At 37.4% G+C, this 19,674-nt stretch overlaps 1 protein-coding gene across 1 annotated transcript in view; it reads left to right on the top strand.

The window, feature by feature from the left end:
• Positions 1-19,674, top strand: part of ACSS3 (acyl-CoA synthetase short chain family member 3) — a 140,771-nt gene that overhangs the window by 27,041 nt on the left and 94,056 nt on the right. The window contains exon 2 of the mRNA XM_019751290.2: positions 7,873-8,017. Coding sequence (XP_019606849.1) covers positions 7,873-8,017 — 145 coding nt within the window. The remainder of the gene's footprint in view (positions 1-7,872; positions 8,018-19,674) is intronic.

The raw sequence follows: 19,674 nt of genomic DNA, 5'->3' as shown, positions 1-19,674 counted from the left end.
GATGATCTGTGGCTTCATTTAGTCCTGTCCAAATCTTTCCGTATTTTTTACAAACTTCCACAAATCAAATTCTAAATGAAGTCCTTTTGACATAAAGCTAACTTTGAGATCTTAAGAGTGCTCCTAGAATATTAAAAAATATTTATTCCCTCTCCTTATAGAAAATAGATATTAAACCAATTAGTCTTTCTTGGTATGTTAAATTACATGGGAAACATTTTCAAATAAATGATGATGCACCCTTTTTGGTTATATTGCATGGGTTAATATTATTAATATAAGTATTGTGGAAATTATATAAAATTCCTGTGGAGGGGAAAATTTCCTCTGTGCCTCTCTTGAGTTAGTGTGGCTGGACTAATAATAAAATTGATATGAAACAGATTAACAGGAGAAAAATTAATTTGATTTTTGTGCATACAGGAAATCATGTTGATTCTCAAAGAGTGACCAAAAGCAGGCAGCTTTGACATTTTTTTTACACAATAAATTTGTGGGATTTGACAGGACAAAAATACCTTAGGTTTGGGTGCTCATTTGTGAGGAATCTAAGCAAAGGTTGGGTTTGAGTAGTAAATTAGTAAAATAAAAGTAGCAAGGTTTGTTTATACAAGCTTCCCACTGTTGAATTCTCTGAATCTGGTGGTAAGGATGTCTCTCAGACTTCAGATACTGGGAGAGCATCTTTCAGAGGGGGAATTTATTTCTTGCATTCCACGAGACAAAGGAGAGTTAAAGTGTCCTTCTTGCATTGGCTGCTTTTCAAATAACTTTAATTGAAAATAATCAATATTCCAAAGTGGCATATTTTGGGTCGTCTGCCCTATGCCTCAACATTCCTAAAATTCTGATATGTCTTGATATAATATTATCAATCATAATTCCAGATTTCTTTTTTGTTTTTTTTTTAAGATTTTTATTGGGGAAGGGGAACAGGACTATATTGGGGAACAGTGTGTACTTCCAGGACTTTTTCCAAGTCAAGTTGTTGTCCTTTCAATCTTAGTTGTGGAGGGCGCATCTAAGCTCCGGCTCGAGTTGCCGTTGTTAGTTGCAGGGGGTGCAGCCCACCATCCCTTACGGGAATCGAAGAATCGAACCTGCAACCTTGTGGTTGAGAGCCCACTGGCCCATGTAGGAATCAAACTGGCAGCCTTTGGCATTAGGACCACGAAGCTCCAACCGCCTGAGTCAGTGGGCCGACCCCTCCAGTTTTCTTAAAATGGGTATATTACAGAAATAACAAACTTTCCTTGTCAATTTCATCATGCTGAATGCTCATGACACCATTAAAAATGAGAATTTTTAAGTTTTGTCATTTATAGACAGTCACTGTTTTACTTTGGTGCTTCATCTTCAGAGAAATTCATGGAAAGGACTTTGACAAACACTCTAAAATATAAGTCTCTGATAACTTTCAGATCATACCATTGAATTGGATTGAAGGAACCTTTTCCTCTTAAGCTATCTATGACTTACAGCAATTTGGTAAAGTATATCTTTGTGAAGAGAGGTAAACAATTACTTTTTGTCTCTACCTGGTCCCTCTGGAATTTGGAAACTGTTCATTAGTATTCTTATTTTCATAACAATTGTTATTTGAGTGAGTTCAATAAGAATCTGTATTCCTTGTAGACAGGCTACCGTGTTTCCCAGAAAATAAGACCTAACCAGAAAATAAGCCGTAGCATGGTTTTTCAGGATTCTTGTAATATAATGCATCTTTTGAAGCAAAAATTAATATAAGACTCGGTCTTATTTTCAGGGAAATACGGTAGGGCTTATATTATGAGCATCCTGAAAAATCATGCGAGGGCTTATTTTCCGGTTAGGTCTTATTTTCGGGGAAACATGGTACTGCCTATTTTGTGGCTAAAATTCTATTATAGAAAATTATCCTTACCTGGGGAACCCCTCTTGAAATTCCTCATGACTGGGAAACTCATTTAACAGTCAGATGATTCAATGATCTATGATGTCTGGCTGGTTCTACAACATTTTCGCTGTGCCTGCTACCTTCAGATCCTTGGTTCAGTCAATCTCATTATCCTAACTCCATGACCTGTGTGCCCTATTAGCATTTATTTTCACTTGTCAGAAAAATCTATGGAAGGAGTGACTGAATCTTATCTACTTGGAAGTTATTGCACAGTCAGATTATTGGTTACATATATTTCATTACGCAGTCAATCAGACTCAGCATCGGTCATCACCCTTAAATTAACATCACAGATTAAAATGAGTATTGCCAGGTGATAGCTCTGATGATGAAGAAATAAGATTCTTGAGAATTTTATTTCTCTGGTGGGATGTTGTTGTAAATGAATATATGCCGTTCATTTATGAAACTTATGTAAAACTTTAGGGGATATTGCTGAATCTATTGCCAAAGCCATAGCTGCTCAAGAAAAATCTTTAAATTCACTTACTCAAGTTGTTTTGGATAACTAAATTGCTTTTGATTATAGTCTAGCAGAACTAGGTGATGTCTTTGCCATCACTAATACCACCTGTGTATTTGGGTAGATTCTTCGGGATCAGTTGAAACACAATTAAACAAAATCAGAGAACAAGCCCACTGGTTATAGGTGCCTCTAGAAAGCTATTGGTCTTTTGACCTGTTTAGTTGGTTACCCTAAGGGATAGCTTCATGGTTTAGAAATATTCTACAGTTTGGGTGTCCTGCTTGTCATTTTAGGAGTAATTCCTAAACTCTGCATCTACTGTCTTTCACAATGCTATAAGAATGCCATAAGAATAATAGTGACACAATGTTTTGAATTGATTTCTACTACATAGGACATTAGATGGATAATTAAAAGACAAGTTTGAAAATGATTTGAATACCTATGCTGAACTTTGTTAATTTTGTTTATTTCATGGGATTGGACAACAAGCCTTCCTCAATTTTGGCACTTTCGTTGCTCAAATGTGGCCTAAAGGCTCCCAAGAAAACCACTTTCCTCTTACATAGGACATCACGTATTAGGAATGAGGCTTCCTGGTGACAGGGGAATCACAATGTGAAGACATGAGAAAATTGAGAAAATCTACTTCAGTGGTTGATCAGCAGTGCTTTCCAAAAAAGATCTTGATCAAGAGGGGGAAATGTGAAAATTGAAATAAGTGGAGCCATTTTAAAATGGAGCTGGAACAGCCATTACAGAGGACCTGCCTTGCATGTCCTGTTTTCTGAACCTTTGAACTGGGCCAAACCACATTCCAAGAAGTCAGCAAGACTGAGAATTTCCTGTTGACAGGACTGATAAAAGTGAACGTTTAGCTAATAATCACCTCTCCTGACCAATCAAGAAGTACAAATCTAGCTTTGTCAGTACCAATGAACTCTTTTAAAAAATAACTTAACTCATCTTCTCCCTTTTTATGATAAAAACCCTGATTCCCTCTCCTGTAATCCAAACACTGTTTGGGTTTCTACCTAAATCAGTATACCCTGAAAATTGCAATTCTTGGATCCCAAATAAATGCTTTTGCCTCTTGAACTGGTTCTTGTTTTTTAAGCTGAGAGTTTGGGCTGAAATGATGATAGTTTTGGACATATTATTTTTTCCAAGTATAGGTGTCCAGCACGCTATTGGCTATAACGGTATGGAACTCAGAAAAGAAATCAGGACTAAAGCTAAAGATAGAGGTTGAAACTATGAGAGTGTAGAGATCAGATCACTTAGAGAATGTATGTAGAATGAGCAAAGGAATGAATATAGAATATTAGGGCTCAGTATCAATTAAAGATTTGGCAAAGGAAGAAGATTCCTTGAAAGATATTGTGGGTTCTCAAATAGACCCCCACATACAGAAGGCAGGGAGAGACTGAAGAAAGAGGCAGGCCGTTCTAGATTGGTAGGTGGCAGGTTTAGTAAACAAGGGAACTTACACACCAGGCTTGTTGTGGGTGGCTGCAAGATGAGAAGATCTTCACAACCACCCACCAGAATCTTAAACATTTATATAGAGGCCCTTAACTGCGCTCACTCATGTAGTGAATCCAGATGGTCTCAACTACACCTTACTCTCTCAAGGTTATATCCTCGAAAAGACTGCTGGTATGGGAATAGGAGGTGTGGGATACATTGCAAGGACAGGGGAGCACCTCTGATGGCCTGGGTCCAGCTCAAGGGTCCACTAATAGTCTTATCCTCTTGATGACCTCCCTGAAAGATACTGAGAAGAAACAAATATATAGCAGAACAATAAGGCAAATGATAAAGTGAATTTTCCATGAATATTTGGAGGGCCCCCCTTTTTTTTCCTGATATGTCATGAACATGACTAAACACTGAGCTCAGAGAGCGGTAGATTAGAAATTGCAGATAAAAGGAAAAAGAATGAGGACATCAAGAGGTGTTCCAACAAGTCAATCTTCTATGTGTCTAAAATGTACTTGTAGGGATGGAGTCCCAGAGACCAGTTTCCAGGCTCTCAACCGCATGTAGAAAGGTGCTGGCTCAGGTAGATGGTGATCAACTGTGATCAGATGGCCATCAGCTGTAACCAGTTAGCCATTAGCCACTAATATAACTGCTGTGGCTACGCTAGCAGGAGCGGATTGCGGCTAGCAAGTGTGGTTGGCAAGCGGATTGTGGATTGTGTTGATCCTACTTCCTGTGTCTCGCCCAGCTGCCAGCGAGATTGGTGCAGGAAAACCCCTCGGTGAGGTGCTGGCAGATGTTTGCTTTTATGTCTCAGCCAGCCACCATCGAGAATATAGTGATATGACTCACCTATCTATGGCTCCATTATTGTTCCTTTTTGGCCTCACCATATCCTGCGTTCTCGTGTGGGGAGTGGGACCAGAGACCCTGCATTACAGTAGTTTTTTGAGAAAAAAGCAAAAACAAGCAAAAAAATACAAATAAATATTTTGTAGGAAATTTTTATGAAACATCTTTCCTTATTTGTACCACAAAATGTTGAGCAGACTTTAACTTTTTCTTGGTGTATTAGTTAATTATGCCTACAATTATGCTGCATTTCAAGTAATCATACAAACCTCCAAATCAAAATATTCAGCAGTTATTTACACACATCTGTAGGTTGTCATAGTGTAAGAGTGAAACTCGGGAAATCAGCAACATAGTTAGACTTAGGTAGTTTGCAGTTTAAGCTACCTGATATTCAGCTGTTTTCTCTTTGTTTCTCCCCTCACTGATTAAGAACTCTGCTTTGTTCCCTTTCCTAAGTCTACACATATACACATACCTCGTTAATCCATTTAATCAGCAGAATCCTAACCTGAAAAGAGCTTTTCTTAATCCTCAGGCACCTGGACATGGGACTTCATTTTGCAGCTCCTTAGCAGTTTTTACTGGTGACACATAAAGCCCCAGTCCATGGTGGCTGAGTCCAGAGACAACATTATCTTAAAACAGACCAGATCCCAGGAAGCGATGTCAACTGTCAGACCTGCCTGACTGACTTCCCCTTTCCTTTGTTCTTCTTGTGTACCTATAAAACCTTCTGCCTGGTCTAGGAATGGGGAGATGACCTTTGGACAGTAGTCCGCCATCCTGTATTTGGCATTCTGAATAAACCTGTTTTTCTTTTCACTAATCTCGTCTCTTGATTTTTAGCTTTTTCAAGAGGCAGGGAGCCTGATCTTAGCACGGTACCAATGGGATCAGCTGATCTAGGATGTGTATGACTAGAAATGTTGCTCCAAGACACATCTCTGGCTGGATTGGTCTCCCTGCTTCTTTTGGGCTCTGTGCCCACCTGTAGATATTCATTCTGGGCTCCAAGCTGGAGTCAGTAGTAATACATGGAGGCTCTCCTGGAGAAGGTAGAAATGCAGGAGAATAAGCCCACTTGTTCAAGTGTTTTCAACCCTCTGCTTGCATCATGTCTGCTGATTAGCTATAGCAAGTCACGTGGATGAGCCCCAAATTAAGATAATTGTTCTCCATTCCAGGAGGTGGGGGCAAGGGGAAGAGACAAAATTGTCACGTCCAACACAACACGGGCAGTGAGAGAATGAGAAGGAGCGGTGAAAGTTTAAGAAAGAAACAGAAGTCAAGAAATTTGTGCTATAGGGGCCAAGGGTCTCACAGCCTCAAAGGACTGAGAGCCCCGAATCGGGCCACCTTGTGACTTTTGTTGATGTTCACACAAGGAAGTAGCATTGTTTTCTCCACAGTCTGTGAGTCTCATACATACCAGAAAACTGATTCAAACCTATCACCCTTCCCTGCAAACAGCCGGAATCGAAAGTCCCATGATGTCATAATAATTGTGGTATGTGCCTCCCCAGGGACAAAACCTTTATGCTGAAACTTATTGATAAGAATAGAAGGAGAACTGATGTTATCACATCACTGAATCGCTACCCAAGAAGGTTGTGGGAAGGAATATAGCCACAGAGGCAGAAGCTCTCGTTAGACGGGGGACGGTGGGGGACTAAGCCCACCTCTATAGACCCCGTGAGTTCTCCAGGTGGTCCCCATGCGACTGTGCCTGGCTTAGGTCGTTCCCCCCCATGGGGCATTTTACCCGCCACTGACTGACCAGCTATCTTTTGGGGCCAAACAGAGAGACATAAGGTGCAAGCACAAAGGTGAATCAAAGTCCCTGAAAGGATCAGTCTCACAGACTGTTCTTTCTTTAGGGGTAGGCATGAGGGGACAGACAGTTAGGCTGCTGTGTGACAACACAAAATATTTTTGATGGAAGTACAGCTGAAGAGAAGAGACAATATTTTTGAACAAACATGAAATCTATCACACTTGGTAATTCAGAATCATTATATTAATTTCTTCTTGTGGTGTGCTGTAAGGTAGTCATATTCAGTGTTACGGTAGTATAAAGTGTTGTTTGACTTCGATTAAATGATCCCTCCTCCTGTTGCCTTCTGAATCTGTTACTTCTTAATGCTGCCACTGTGCCTATCTATACATAGCTGTTCTTAATCCCTGCTGAATTTCACACATGGCTCTTTGAGTGAAGACCTGAAGGTGATACTCAGCTATTTAACAGGACTTTTTCTTGTGGCTTCAATGTTTTTTTATTTTTTTTTTCCGTGTTATTTGCATTGTTACAATGTTTGCTAGTCTGACAAATGGACCATTATTGTGCTTGTATTGTTATTCTAATGCCCTCCTCCTTAAAAAGTAGAAAATGCAAAGCCTTTTCTTTTGGAAAAATGAGTTATATTTCCTTAAATATAAATATATTTCCATCTCTCTTCACGATGTCTGTATTTTCAAAGGAAGGCATTGATCAATTAAGAGACGAAAGTACTGAATTGCAAAGATTTTTAAAAATTAAAATTTTATGTGCATGTCCGTTTTTCATTAAAATTACGACGCATTTCTAACATGTAGAAAAGAGCTTATCTATTTTTTATGCAATTGCAGACATCACATTTAATTGAAACTAATTAGTATCTGTCTGTCTATATTTATACCTCTATAGAGATCTTTCAAAGGAAACTTGAATTTTCTAGTAAGTTTGCATTTTAACATCAGATAGGTGATCTTCACTCATCCATCGACCATTTTCCCTCCCAGCCTAATGTGTCTGTGCTGCATTTATATACAATTCATTTCACCTATGTACAGTAGATTATTTTATTGCTCTATAACTCGTTTCCTCCTAAGCAATACAAACCACAAAACTGTCACCTTGAAGGGTGAAGTATTTTTTCTTACTGCCCACCAAAATAAATATGTATGTATTAAGATAAAAATGTCACTTCTTACATATCTAGTTTATAGCTATTAATTACCTGGTGTAACATGCACAGGGAAACACTGGTTTAAGGGCAGCTCTGCCAAACTAGAAATATTTAGGAGCCTAGTGAAGCAATGATATCATTTGAAAAGAGTCATTCACTTTTACTTTCTAATTATTTTTCAGGTTTGTGGAAGGAATGCTTAACATTTGTTATAATGCCATTGATCGTCACATTGAAAATGGTAAAGGAGATAAGATCGCTATCATCTATGACAGTCCTGTTACAAATACTAAAGCAACTATTACCTATAAAGAAGTCCTGGAGCAGGTAATGTCCTAAATTTTCTGTATATATGTCATTTGGAAATCATACATAAATTATTTAACTAACATACATTATCACTGTATAAACTTTAATTCTCTTAATTGACATGTTCCTGTTCTTTTGATGCACATTGGAAATAGAGGTATGTTAACTCATTTACAGTGTTTTTATCCCTTAAATTTGTATTTTACATTACTGGGAAATACTCATTTTAGAGGGAGAGGTTAGCAAATCTCTAAGGATATGTTTGAATCCTCTCTGGCCTTTGTTTTCCATTCACATTGCCATCACCTTGATCCAGCCATTCTAAATTTAGCTCTTGTGCTATTGAAGCCCTCTCTTAACTTCCTTATTACCAGGTCTGCTCATGTCAGTCATCACCTAAGCCGACACCAGTTTTCTTCCTAAGAAACAACATATTTCTCTACCCCTCTTAAAATGTTTTCCATTAAAATTACTGTTCTTCAGAGAGTAAAATCTGGGCTCCTGTGATGTATAAGACACTTGGGATTCTACTCACAGCATCCTTCCAAGCCTATTTCCCATCATTCTTGGCCACGATTACAACTATTTTTTTTTCATTCTGGGTGTCCTGTCCTGGGTGTCCTGGGTATACAGCTCTTTGCCTATGCTTTCTCTTATTTGCTTTCTCTTATTTGCTCTTAGTTCATTCCCACCTGTGTAGTGCTTAGGTGAATCATAATATTAACAGATGAATTATGAGATTTTCTTTGAACATTCAGGTAGAAGTGAGGTTTCAGATGCAATTATAAAAGTATCTGGGTATTGTGGACCGTGGGAGAGTTATTCTAGCCCTGTGGGGCATTTATTTGTCTCTGATTTAAGGGAAGATAATAGTGTAGGGCAGGGTTTCTCAACCTTGACACTACTGACATTTTAAGCTCGTGGATTTTTGTTGTTGTGGGATGCTGTGATCATTGTAGGGTGTTTGGCAGCGTTCCTAGTCTCTACCCACTGGATGCCAGCAGCACCCCTCACCCAGTTGCGATGACCAAATATGGTCATCTAAATGTTCCCTGGGTGGTAAAATCACCACTACGTAGTTGAAAATGACTGGTTGAGCAGAGACTGTTATACTAGGGTTTGGAAGCATTTGCTTTTAAATTAAGACTGTTTGAACTGCATTTTCTTCTTTTGCTTTTTACCCTATTGAGGGTTTCCATTTCACTTTTAGACCATTTGTTCAACTCTCCCTGATTCTCTGAAATTATATCCTTTTGTATCAGCGATGTTCCTGTTTAGCCTTCTAAGAGAATTCAAGAAAGGTAACTGAGACAAAACAGTTAACTCCCCAATCCTGAGTTGTTGCAACAATCAAGAGAAAAAAAACTTAAGCTAGTTTTCCTCAGGCTGGGTGACAAATCTCAGCTTCTGCTGATTTAAACGTAAGAGGAATTTGTGAAAAGGGAAGACTGCTAAGAGCCAGACTCAGAAAAATGTCACGGCCAAGGAAGCACGGGCAGCGGTGAAAAGTTAAGGAGAATCCACACATTGTCTAGGAACTAAACTTGCTGACTTGAATCAATCTCCTTCTTGATTGACAGAGTCGGAACATCTAATTGGCTCTATTTAGTTTAAATGCCTAGAGTCCCAGGCAGTGGGGAGAACATGTCTTATTCTCTCTGGATTTCATAGTAGGAACTGGGGTCCTGCCTCCCTCTAGGACTCATACTAGGGGAATTCCAGTCTAATAAGAAGGGAGTTCAAAGGCTGGACAACCTAAGACAGAACAAAACAAAGTAATGCCACAGATACACTGTTGGCTACTTTACATTGGTCTGTAAGTGGGTACTGTGTATTTTCAGAGTGAACTATACAGAGACAGCCCTCACATCGGGGCTGAGGAGCATAGCCACTTGGTTACCAAATGACTTTGTTATTCCTATGAGGCCCTGTTTTATTTAGAGAGAGTGTACATTTCTTGATAACTATTATACTCCATGTTTTATTTTGGGTTTGCATTTTCAACTTTTGATGGGGTTTAATTTTTGGTTAAAAACTTTTGTTTAAGCATATTGTCACACTCTCATTCATACCAAGGTCTAAGAGATTGGCAAATCTTAATTGGTATACAGATTAGGAAGCTTATTTACATATTTCAAAAAAGTTATTGATATCACCATAGTAAATTTGGTAGATAACCAACTATCAGAGTTAAAGAAAAAGCTTTAGAGAAATTAAAATCAGAAGAGTTCAGTAATGGTTGCTGCTCTTCTCATTTTCTGTTTTCTTTTTAATCAGTTGCGTAAGTATAGATGATAAATACACACGGACATTTTGCTTGGAAGCTTTTTTTGATCATTTTGATTTTCTAATATTAAGTCTAGACTCTTAGACTCTTTTGAGGTTTGTACTGGTTCATTGGTTTCAGTTTAGCCTGTCATCAAAGTACTTAAAAGGTCTGTTTCTCTCACCTGCTCACAGCGTCCGATTCCCCAGGCTTTTCTTCTCTAAAGTACGAAAGGAAGAACTGTTAGGAAAGAGGCAGGCAACTGTGCTCCACTTTGATTACCACCTCCTGGGTTCCCGGCGGCCTTTATTTTATTTAGTAGACAAGCCAGAGAAAGAAAGATTTAATGAGTAATGCCATTGTGAACAAACAAAAAGAAGTTCCTTTGTACTTGACCTCTTTTAATCTCCCCTGTCTCATTTCTACTGGGAGTTTCTGGCTAGGTAAAACTTAGTGAGTTAGCATTTTTTTACTTAATTAGGGAGTCAACAATCTAGGCTGAGTTGTTTCAGTGACATGAAGGATCTGAAGATTTTGCAGAGTTATTCAGAAGTAGAGCTTTTTCAAACTTGTCATCTTTTATGTAGATCTGATAATTTAGACAACTCTTTACGATTTTTGTAGAGAGACCTGAATCTGGTTAAGAACCATCATTCATTCAACAAATATTTATTTTGTACACTAAACCCTGTTATGAGCAAGGGATACAGGCAGGTAAAAGGGCCCATTCCTTATTTTTAAGGAGCTAAAACAAAACAAAACATCTAAATATTATAGAACAGAAAGAGTTTGTCCACCCAGAATGAGCAGAGCCAAATACTAAACACAGAGAATTGCAGTGGAGAAATACTGGCTATTTTGTTGATGAATGGCACCATCCAGGAGAACAGGAAGTTAATGCTCAAAAGCCGGAACTTTCAGATTATGTAGGGCAAAATCACAAGATGCTCTGGGTTAGGGGTTGGGGTTGTGCTGGGAGCTGATTAATGGGAGATGAGGTAAAGGTAATGAATCATTTCTTCAGATCTTAAGTACTGCTCTGAGATCTTTTCCGGTGTCCCTCTGTCTGGACTCATGGGAAAGTAGCCAGGAGGTCATTCATTCCCCATTAGGGCTCAGGAACTGAAACCTACTTAGGTCAAGATGTTATCTTTAGCCTGCCAGAGGTCCAGCTGGTGTCAGTGTGACCATTAGTCAGGGCTAGGCTACTGTGTTCTGCTGCTGGGGGTGGAGGTGTGGGAAGTGGGGTGTCCGGGGTGGTGCGATTCTCTGGGGTTGGGGTCAGAAGTCTAGTCTCTGAGGGATATATACTGGGATTGCCAAAAAAATGTATACAAGTGGACACTTTGGTCAACGTTGCTCAAGCAGTAGTTCGCCGTAATCAGAAGTGTCTGGATGCTGATGGTAACCACTTTGAGCACCTCTTGTAATTGCAGAAGTCAAACATTACTTGTATTCATCTTTTGTTATCGGTATGTATTGAATATTACAATTTTAATAGTTTTTTCTTTCTTAAAATGTGTATACATTTTTTTGGCACTCTCCGTGCAGATAGATAGATAGATAGATAGATAGATAGATAGATGTTAGATAGATAGATAGATAGATAGATAGATAGATAGATGATTTCTAGAGCTAGAATTTAAAAGTAAATTTAATCAAAGTCACAAGTACCTTTGGTTTCATAAATATAGTAAAGGTTACGATGAGAGTAGTGTTATATTCTGTGGAAACATGGGAAAGCCCCAGGCCCAGCTCAGGGGTTAATAGGACATAGGAAGGCTTTCTAGAAGAGTCAATACCTACAATTAGGCCAAACGACCAAAAGTTAGGAAGGGGAAAACTACCGGGAGAAGGAAGTCTTGCAGACAGAAGGAACAGGACATGCAAAGATACTGAGGGAAGAGAGAACCTAGTGCCTCCACAGTGGCTTGGGCAGAAAGTGCAGTACAGTGGGGTGGGGAGAGATTGGGCTCCAGTAAGTCACACTGGAGGACTGTGAGTGCCACACTATAGTTGTATTTGCTCCTGAGGGCAGTGGAGAGAAAAAGAACAGAAGCCAACCCTGTGACCTGTGGTTCAATCTGACTGCTGTGACCCACACCGCAACCCCACTGCACTGCCTGCCCCAGCTGCCCCGCCTCCTGCTATCAACTTCCTGTCTTGCTCTACTCCCACCTTAGAACCTTTGTACTCCCCTGTCCTCTGCTTGAAGTAGTTTTTAATCCCAGAAATCAATATAGTTCATGGTAACTGGGTGTTATTTTTCCTGTGAGATTTTCCCTGGCCATATTAAATAAAAATGTTCCCGTACACACCATTTTATACGTCCCTTTTCTGCTTTCTTTTTAAACATGTAGCCATTTATTAGTCAGTGCCATTTTTCATATTTTATTTATCTTCTTTAGTGTTGTTTTCTCTTCTAGAATGTAAGTTCCACGAGGGCAGGGATTTTTGTTTTGTTCATAGAACAGCACTTGGTACATAGTAAGCATTTATTAAATGACCAAAGAATGTATGAGTGAAATACCATTTGAAATTTCTAAGTGACTCTAGTTCCCTTTATTGCAGGAAATTTTTATTTTTAAATTGTATCAATAGTAGAACTTGGTCTTCTTGCCAAGTAAATACTAACTTCTTACTATCTGTAAAGAATTTTAACTTATTTATACTTGACTTTGGAATTTCAAGATGAATATTTTCTCCTTGAATTTCCCACATACACATTTCAGAATATTTGTATTCCAGGAGACACAGGAACCATGTATGTGTTTGTTGTGTCCTCTCCTTAGCTCTTTACAAGTTAGTAGTAATATAAAACCTCAATGAAATAAAATGAGTGTCTGTGAGAGTTTGTGTGTGTGTGTGTATATATATATATATATATATATAGTGTTTATCATTTTTAGAATTTCCTACATTGAATTTATTTCCCCCATCTGTAATTTTATTTTGAATTTACCTCTGTGTATGGTAAATCTGTTTTATTTATGTTTAAACAATTATAAATTTCTATGTATTTATTCACTAAATAATAATGTAACCCCATCAAGAGCATTTGAGAAGTTTTCATGAATATATGTGTGTATATATATATATATATATATATATATATAGAGAGAGAGAGAGAGAGAGAGAGAGAGAGAGAGAGAGAGAATTGATGAAATCCAGTATGTGCTAATTTTTTCTGGTTTAATTTAAACTGAAAGTGTCTATTATCTCTACTAAAGGCAATTTTTTGAAATATAATTATGGCAGTGGTTGTAATTAGGCAGATTGAATAATTTAGAGGAGAAAATTACTCTGAAATCAAGGATCATGTCCTATGAGAAGTCCTCCTTCCAACTTCTGTCTTTTAGGATGATACTCTCTTCAAAGTATGAATTCCATCTTCTCAGATAGATGTCAGTGAGAGATAATATGATATTCCTTTGTCTGTCACATTATCAGTATTTCCTTAAACAGGAACCTCAAACATAAAAACCAGATGATGCAGAAATTCAGTCCTGCTAGTGCAAGTGTTGATGAGTTAAATGTTTTTGAGATTCTAAAGCTGAGAAGACATCCTCTTATTTCAAATATAATTAATGATAAAATCTGCACTCTAGTAGTCTCTACTAGTCTTTCTTTGGGAGGAAATTTGGAAGCAAATGTCCTCCGTTAGAATATCTTAACGCAGGAAGCATAAGCCCCAGTTTTTGAGGCTGGAAATGATCTTCTGAAGATGGTGCTGCACTGGTCCTTTTTTTAGCAGTAAAATGTTCTAGTTATGCTGATTTTGAGTGCTCTGGCTCCACCTTGTTTTCCCACAAGTCTCATTACTTTTGTATAATGCAAGGTTGTATGACACATTTTAGCAGAAACACTTGTATTTAATTTGATATTTAAGACGAATATGTGCCAATGACTGATTTAGATTTTTACCAAAATTGTAACCGGAACCTTGTTTTGAATAACTTTTAGACTTAATGAAAGTTAAGTTAGATTCTGAGAGTACTTCATGTAAAGAAAATAAATATTAGACCAATTTAGTAGATAGTATGGGTAGGAATTAATTAAATAAGAAAACACCATTTCAGTAGTTCCTAGCTTCATTTTTTCCATGTTTAGAGCCATGGGTTCAAACATAAAAATATCTAAATATAATTTTTACATCAATCCAAAATAGCAACAATGTAACCAACCCTTTTGAATGTTCTCAGCCAGATTTTTAGAGAGATTATATTGTTTCTGAAATCAAGATTATTGTTTGAAGTATAAACTCACTTCTTTACATTTCTCCCTATTCCAGAAGCTATGAAATCCATGTCTGAAATCCAGAACACTTTACTGTACCCTTCTCCATTTACAGGTCATTTTTGTTTTTTATTTTACTTATTAGTGTACTTACATTATTAGTGTACCTACTTATTAGTATACCTCCCAACTGGAATAAACCTCATTGAGGATAGGCGTGATATTATATTTTATTTACTTATTTTACCTAAGCAGTTACTAATACAGCACTCATAGTATATGTTCGTATTATATACTGGATGAGTTCATGAGTAGAATATTCAGTAACTCATTCATTATAAAGCTAAGAAAAATATATTTTTGGTTTATGAGAAATAATTATTTTCAAAATATTATTTGTCTCCTTTACATTGTCATTTTGTTCTTTTCTTTTTACATTGGGGAATTTTTATTTTGTAATAGGTGAGAATCTTTCTTGTTTTAATGCATTGCCTGACTTTGAAGGTTTATATCCTGCCTTATCTAAAGCTCTGCTCAAATTTACTTGACTTGGTCAATCTTAGAAACCTGGAAATCTGGTTCATGGCTTTTGTTCTTACATATGTTTAATTAATTTATTTTTATAGTTCATTGATAGGTTCTTAATTAGATGATTTGTCTTCTCTTCAGGGTGACTAAACTCTGACCTTTTACAAAGTTAACTCAACAAAATCAGTAAACCACCTGCTTTGAATTTAATTTCTTGGATTGGAATGATGATGGAGTCAAATTTATATATTTGTTTAAAACATACTTTTAAGACACCTAATGTATATATTTTGCACTACTGTGGACACCCTGGGTTACTGTAGTGAAGGATACAGTCTTTGTACACAGGAAAATTGCATTTTAATTGGGAAGATATTGTATGAATAAAAATATAACACAGTATAAGTGAAGAAAAATATAAAGCTACAGAGTGACTTGGACTGCCATTTTGACTAGGTTTGTCAGGGAACACTACTTGTCACTGGGGAGATGACCCAGTGACATAGACCAAATAATACTGGGAGAAAACCATGTGAACATTTGAGTGAAAGTAATATAGGTGGAAACCCTGAAGCACGAATAGACTTGGGCCTTTGGAGAGTGCCAGAAGGCCGGTGATGAGAAGAGAGTGGTGGGCGATGAGGTGGGGAGAGTACACAGGAGTCAGAACATGTATGACCTTGGGGGTCATGGTAAAGACTATGTTTTATTATAAGTGTGATGGGAAGCACCTGTATTGTATTCTAAGTATAATGGGAAGCTCTACATTGTTAAAGGAGTCACTTTGGCTTCTGTGAAGAAAAGACTGTAGTAGTGGGCAAGATTGGAAACCGGGAGATGACAAATGGTCCAGAAGAGAAATGAAAATGCACCACTTACATCCCCTTAACAATAGCAGCATTTGCTTGCATGTAGGAGTTAAAAGATACAGAATATGGATTTTACCACGTGGAAGCCATTCCATGTATGTGTCTTATCTTGGATCTCTGACTGCACCTAGTGGGTTTGAAAAAAGTCTGATTCAGCCTATCATAGAGCAGCTGCCTATAAATGCCCTCCTTGCTCCCCATCGTTTACAGTGTTTTTTGTTTTTTTTAATTAAAGTTTATTGGGGTGACAATTGTTAGTAAAGTTACATAGATTTCAGGTGTACAATTCTGTATTACATCATCTATAAATCCCATAATGTGTTCACCACCCAGAGTCAGTTCTCCTTCCGTCACCATATATTTGATCCCCTTTACCCTCATCTACCACCCCCTCCCCCTTACTCTCTGGTAACCACTAAACTATTGTCTGTGTCTATGAGTTTCTGTTTCTCATTTGTTTGTCTTATTCTTTTGTTGTTTTTGGTTTATATACCACATATCAGTGAAATCATATGGTTCTCTGCTTTTTCTGTCTGACTTATTTCGCTTGGCATTATAATCTCAAGATCCATCCATGTTGTCACAAATGGTCCTATTTCATCTTTTCTTACCGCCAAATAGTATTCCATTGTGTATATATACCACAACTTCTTTATCCATTCATCTATCAAAGGACATTTTGGTTGTTTCCATGTCTTGGCCACTGTAAATAAAGCTGCGATGAACATTGGAGCACACGTGTCTTTATGGATAAATGTTTTCAGATTTTTTGGGTAGATATCCAGGAGAGGGATTGCTGCGTCATACGGTAATTCTATTCGTAATTTTTTGAGGAACCTCCACACTGCCTTCCATAGCAGCTGCACCAGTCTGCATTTCCACCAACAGTGTATGAGGGTTCCTTTTTCTCCACAGCCTCTCCAACACTTGTTACTATTTGTCTTGTTGATGATAGCCATTCTAACTAGGGTGAGGTGATATCTCATTGTGGTTTTTATTGGCATTTCTCTGATGATTGAACATTTTTTCATATGTTTATTTGCCATTTGTATGTCCTCTTTGGAGAAATGTCTCTTCAGGTCCTCTGCCCATTTTTCAATTGGGTTGTTTGTTTTTTTGTTGTTGAGTTGCACGAGTACCTTGTGTATTTTGGATATCATTCCCTTATCGGAGGCACTGTTTGCAAAGATCTTCTCCCATTTAGTTGTTTGCCTCTTTATTTTGTCGATGGTTTCTTTTGCTGTGCAGAAGCTTTGAAGTTTGATATAGTCCCATTCATCTATGTTAGCTTTTACTTCCCTTGCCTTTGGACTCAAATTCATAAAATGCTCTTTGAACCCAAGGTCCATAAGTTTAGTACCTATGTTTTCTTGTATGCAGTTTATTATTTCAGGTCTTATGCTTAAGTCTTTGATCCATTTTGAATTAATTTGTTCACAATGTTTTTAATGTTGCACTCGAAGGGAAGATTTCATTATTATTTTCAAATAAAATCCTAGGAAAAATAGACTGTTTGTTAAAAGTGCTTTAATTCTCTTCCTTTCGCTTAGATGTATTACATTAAAAAATACTTGGATGATTTTTATCATTAAAAAAATGCCTAATAACTGATATGACATTTTTCAAAAAAATGTTTTAAATGTTAGGATGAAGGCTATGCTGCTAAAACAAAGATACCCAATAATATAGTGGATTAAGATTTTAAAAATTCATTGCTCATCCAAAGATGATGAGGTTCAGTTTGGCATGACCCAGATTAAATCTTATGGTCCCTTTATCCCCTGGTTCATGGCCCTTTTCTTAATCTTTGAAGCTGAGGCAAAGGCACACGTGTCCCCACACTTGGGATCGTGGAAGAGGATGCAGAGGATGAGACATACATGCTGTTTTAAGGCCCTTACTCAGAAATGTCATACATGACCTCCCTGCACATCCCATTGGGCCATCAGCTGCAAGGAAGGCTGAGTAATCTAGTGCAGCTGGATGTATTTTCATGGACGATTAGGAGTTTCTACCACAAATATTCTTATGTTTCATATGTAAAATAAACAACAGTATATATATATATATATATATATATATATATATATATATATATACACCCTGGGGGTGCCAAAAAATGTATACAAGTGGATACTTTGGTCAACGTTGCTCAAGCAGTAGTTTGCCATAATCAGAAGTATCTGGACACTGATGGTAACCACTTTGAGCACCTCTTGTAATTGCAGAATTCAAATGTGACTTGTATTCATCTTTTGTTATCAGTATATACTGAGTATTACAATTTTAATACAGTTTTCCTTTCTTAAAATGTGTATACATTTTTTGGCACCCTCTGTGTGTGTGTGTGTGTGTGTGTGTGTGTGTATGTGTATGTAATCGTCACCTGTTAATGTCAATAAGTAATGAATCCAGGGAAGCAAATAAAAGCTAAAAATAAAGTCTCACAGGTAGCATGACAGAGATAGAGAAGGAAGTTGTCTTCAGTGATATGTAGTCCTCAGATAGATAATGAATGCTTATGGTCTATCATTTACTGTATTAGGCAATGGGATCATAAAGATGAGTAAGACATGGTTTCTCTATTCAAGTTGTTCATAGTCTTCCTGGTGAGAAAAAAACAAAGCCAGTTGTGTGATAAAATAGTGAGCAAGCTTTGTGGATTTGTAGCACACAGGAAGAAGGAACGGATCAGTCTGGCCCGAGCAGGTCAGAGAACGCTTTGCTGAGCAAGTGATGTATTAGCTAAGTCATGAAAGATACAAATACGTGCTGCAGACATAGGTGGTCTCCCACCAGGTGTCCCCGAAGGTCTGCAGCAGATGTGTATATCCAGGAGTTGGAGCTGACATGGTTAAGGATGAAGGTATGCACCCTGGAGACAAAACCAACTGTCTTCGCTGGCTGAAGTTCTAGGCCAGCAAGATGCATTAAAAGGGAAACAAAATGGGAAGATGGTCAAAGAATAAAGGAGGGAGACATGCAGTTGTTAAATTCATAGAGGAACACAATAGAAAAAAAATGTGTTCCCACAAGTGGAAGTGAGAGGAAGTGATAACAATTATTCTTTTATCTGTTGATCGGCACCTGTACCTTCACCTTTATATAGTCAGCAATGTTAGGACAGTTGAATGCATCAACAGCCTTCCGTTTCTGACCTTTGATAACGTGTATGAAATGAGGAAATTATTTGACCTGACAATTTTTATAGCAAGTAGAGGTTAAAGCTAATTGATATGAATTGAAGATATTGAGTGGCTCAAGTGATGTAAATAAAGATATCAGGATAGAATCATATTTTGAGTGTATGAAACAAAATATTTTTCATATAAAACTTTTTGAAATCAATAAATATGTAGATATGGCAAGTGATGCTGTTAACATTATTTTAATTCATTTGGCAGTTTTATACTCACATTTCTGTACTTTGTAATAGTTAAGTAAAACAAATTTGAATAAATCAATGGGAGGTTACATTCAGTAGAATTATTGTCAAGATTTGAGATCTTGGGGAAATTGATTATTCATTTTCTCATGCCATACTTGATTTAAGATAATTTTGTTCCCATTACAAAACTGAATTACATTAACTTTATCACATACAGTTTTTATGGGAAATTTCATCTATTTATGAATATTTATGATGAATTCTTGGCAGGTGTGATGATCTATGTTTGTTTTGTTTATTAGTTACCAGTCTATGCATTATGTTTTTGAATTTTTCATTTTTAAAAATATGTATGGCTCCTTTTGTTGAGCTATGTTAATGCTATTGG

The sequence above is a fragment of the Rhinolophus sinicus genome, linkage group LG02, assembly GCF_036562045.2.
Source record: "Rhinolophus sinicus isolate RSC01 linkage group LG02, ASM3656204v1, whole genome shotgun sequence".
Lineage (NCBI taxonomy): Eukaryota > Metazoa > Chordata > Mammalia > Chiroptera > Rhinolophidae > Rhinolophus > Rhinolophus sinicus.
This window is presented reverse-complemented; position numbering and strand designations above follow the sequence as displayed.